Source organism: Montipora foliosa, chromosome 8 (genome assembly GCF_036669935.1).
Source record: "Montipora foliosa isolate CH-2021 chromosome 8, ASM3666993v2, whole genome shotgun sequence".
Lineage (NCBI taxonomy): Eukaryota > Metazoa > Cnidaria > Anthozoa > Scleractinia > Acroporidae > Montipora > Montipora foliosa.
The window spans coordinates 936,521-939,020 of record NC_090876.1 but is presented as its reverse complement, the minus strand read 5'-3'; the positions used below and the strand labels follow the sequence as shown (position 1 = coordinate 939,020).

The window sequence follows — 2,500 nt, the reverse complement described above, 5'->3', positions numbered from 1 at the left end:
CGCATAATTATCCATTGAGAAATTCTTACACTTTTTCAAATTTCTTCAATCAAAAGAAATTTCAGTATCTGGTGTCACGCAAGTGACAACTAGGAATTCAGAATGCTGTATTTTCAAAAACAAAAACGTTACGGAACTGCTAAGTAGTAAAAATATATATTTTTTCTACATTAACTTCGACCTCGTATAGATAAAAATCCGGAAGAAAGCATAATTTTTTAGTTTAGAATTTGAAAATTGCAGGAAATGAAACCGTTTTTCAACAGCCAATCAAATATGGCCTCTTTTGGACTTGACCAGAGTCTCTCTTTTCCGACCGCTGGTCAAGGAAACGATGACTCTGGGAACGATATTAAAGTGCATCCAGAACTTAATATTTGAGTATATGCACAGCATTTACTCAAATAGCATGAACCAATTATTTTATAACATATCAATACGAAAAGCCGCTTCAGTGATTAAATTCGTAATTCTTATCATGGGAAACAGAAGCAAGAAAACATTTTATTGGGTAATTGAAAACACACCACCTTGAAAAACAAGTACACTGGAATTAGTGTGAAAAAATGCCCATAACGTTTGATCTCCTCTCAAAAGAACTGACTGTCGATAAAAACAAAGTGGAAAAAATATGTCTTCAATCTATAAAAGAAGTGACAAGTTTTGTAAAAAATATATATATTCTTTTTGACTCAACGGCTTGCTGAGTTTGGGCGTTTCAAAACAACATTTTCATTCAAAATAGTATTCACACTGGATTGTGCAGTCGGTGAAAATAGGATAGTTTGGTGTCATGTTGTCTTGCGTGTCCAGCAAACTTAGTTTATTGACCTCACTACGGAAAGTATGGGTAGTAATTTAATAGCAAGGTGAAGCTATTTTTCAAAGCTATTAACGATGTGCACATTTTTGCATTAGCGGTAGTCCCGTTGCCCATACTCGGACAGGTTACTAGTTACTTGTGTTTTCCTTTTCAAACGATATGTAGGCTTGACCCAAACCAACTGTAGTCATTCCGTGGCGTTAAACTATAGATTTGTGTATAGCGAATTTCATCTTCATTTCACTCGAGCTCCACGGTCCATCTTTAGGTCAATGATCGCTTTTTACTTCATCTATGACTAATTTTTAATTTGACAGCAAAATATCTATTAACTTTTATGGTTTAAATTTAACCTTTGAAAGAATCGAACTTCTTGAAAGTGCCCCTGTGATTAAAAAAAAAATCACTTCCTCTTTTTCTTCAGATTTTAAAAGTGTGTTTGCCTAACACCTAACTGGCAAACTTTTGACCTTTGACTTTTCTCCAAAGGCCGTTTACTTTGAGTGTAAGTTTTGGATTTCACGGTCCGCCATTACTCACGTTTAAAACTGACCGATTAGACCTCAGAGGATTGGATCCAGGCAAAAGAAACGTCAAAGGCTCACAAGCCTAAAATTTCAGCGTGTAAATGCCGCCCATTATATATGAAAAACGTGAGTTTAAAAATCTGAAAGCCCAACAGTGCAGTGCTGCATATTAATTCTGCAGCGTACACACGCATTGTATTCTTAAACTAGTGAGCCTTTGACGTCATGTTTTCCTCGATCCAGCTCTCTCAAGATCTTAAAGTTAGTAATTTAAAATTCCAGTTAAAATAAACAGGTGTCTTTTTTAAATCAAGGCTTAAAACTTGGTCCCTTAGCCGGTTTAGTTTACACAGTTTTAAGACCCAAAGAAGAATAAGAATTGATCTTTGGCCACAGTGGCACTTTAAGTTTAGCCTGTACTCACTTTTACAAGGGCTAATTTTCAAAACTTCAGCTTGCTAGTTTTCACCAAATTAACCCAGAAAAACAAAAATAAAGGAGCTTTTTTCACTTGAATTGCAGGCAACAGCTTCAATGTAACAAATAATTCAGTTTGTGCGCGATGGGATGGTTCATTTGACCTGGAAGCATCACTTGTGTGTCACATAAATCCGCCAAGGAGTGGCAGATATGTTGGTATACTCACAACCAGAAGACAGTTCCTACAGCTGTGTGAAGTTGAAATCTTTTCAAAAGGTGCTTCAGTGTTAAGTAAAGCTGTAGTAGAACTGTTGTACACAGCATTATCTTTTTTTTATTCCCGTGTATGGCTGACACACTTCTACCCTGCATCTGGTCGATTCGGGGAAGCCTCGTATCCAAAGTCCTCAGGCTTTTTGGTCAGCGGGTGAGACCCGGAGAGATAACGGACTCCATTTTCCCAGAAAACGTGTGGTTCCGGTCTTATTGCGCATGCTTAAGTTTAAACGGAAGCAGTAAACAGCAGGAAACAAATGGCGGGTTGAAAATGTTCGAGAAATAAAAACTTTAGATTTAAACACCATAAAAGAAACTGGAGAAATGATCACTGGCTTGCTGTAAAATACCCTGCGAGCAGTTGTTTTTTCTTACGCTTCCCGAAAGAGAAACCACTGCAAGCAACCTTTAGTTTCTTTGATTGGGCCGCCGTCTAGCGCCAAGGACTAATAAA

The 2,500-nt window shown here is 37.2% G+C and overlaps 1 protein-coding gene across 1 annotated transcript in view; it reads left to right on the top strand.

Moving 5' to 3' along the window:
* The window catches only part of LOC137967608 (uncharacterized), a 201,806-nt gene that overhangs the window by 84,144 nt on the left and 115,162 nt on the right, over positions 1 to 2,500 (top strand). The window contains exon 5 of the mRNA XM_068814125.1: positions 1,873 to 2,046. Coding sequence (XP_068670226.1) covers positions 1,873 to 2,046 — 174 coding nt within the window. The remainder of the gene's footprint in view (positions 1 to 1,872; positions 2,047 to 2,500) is intronic.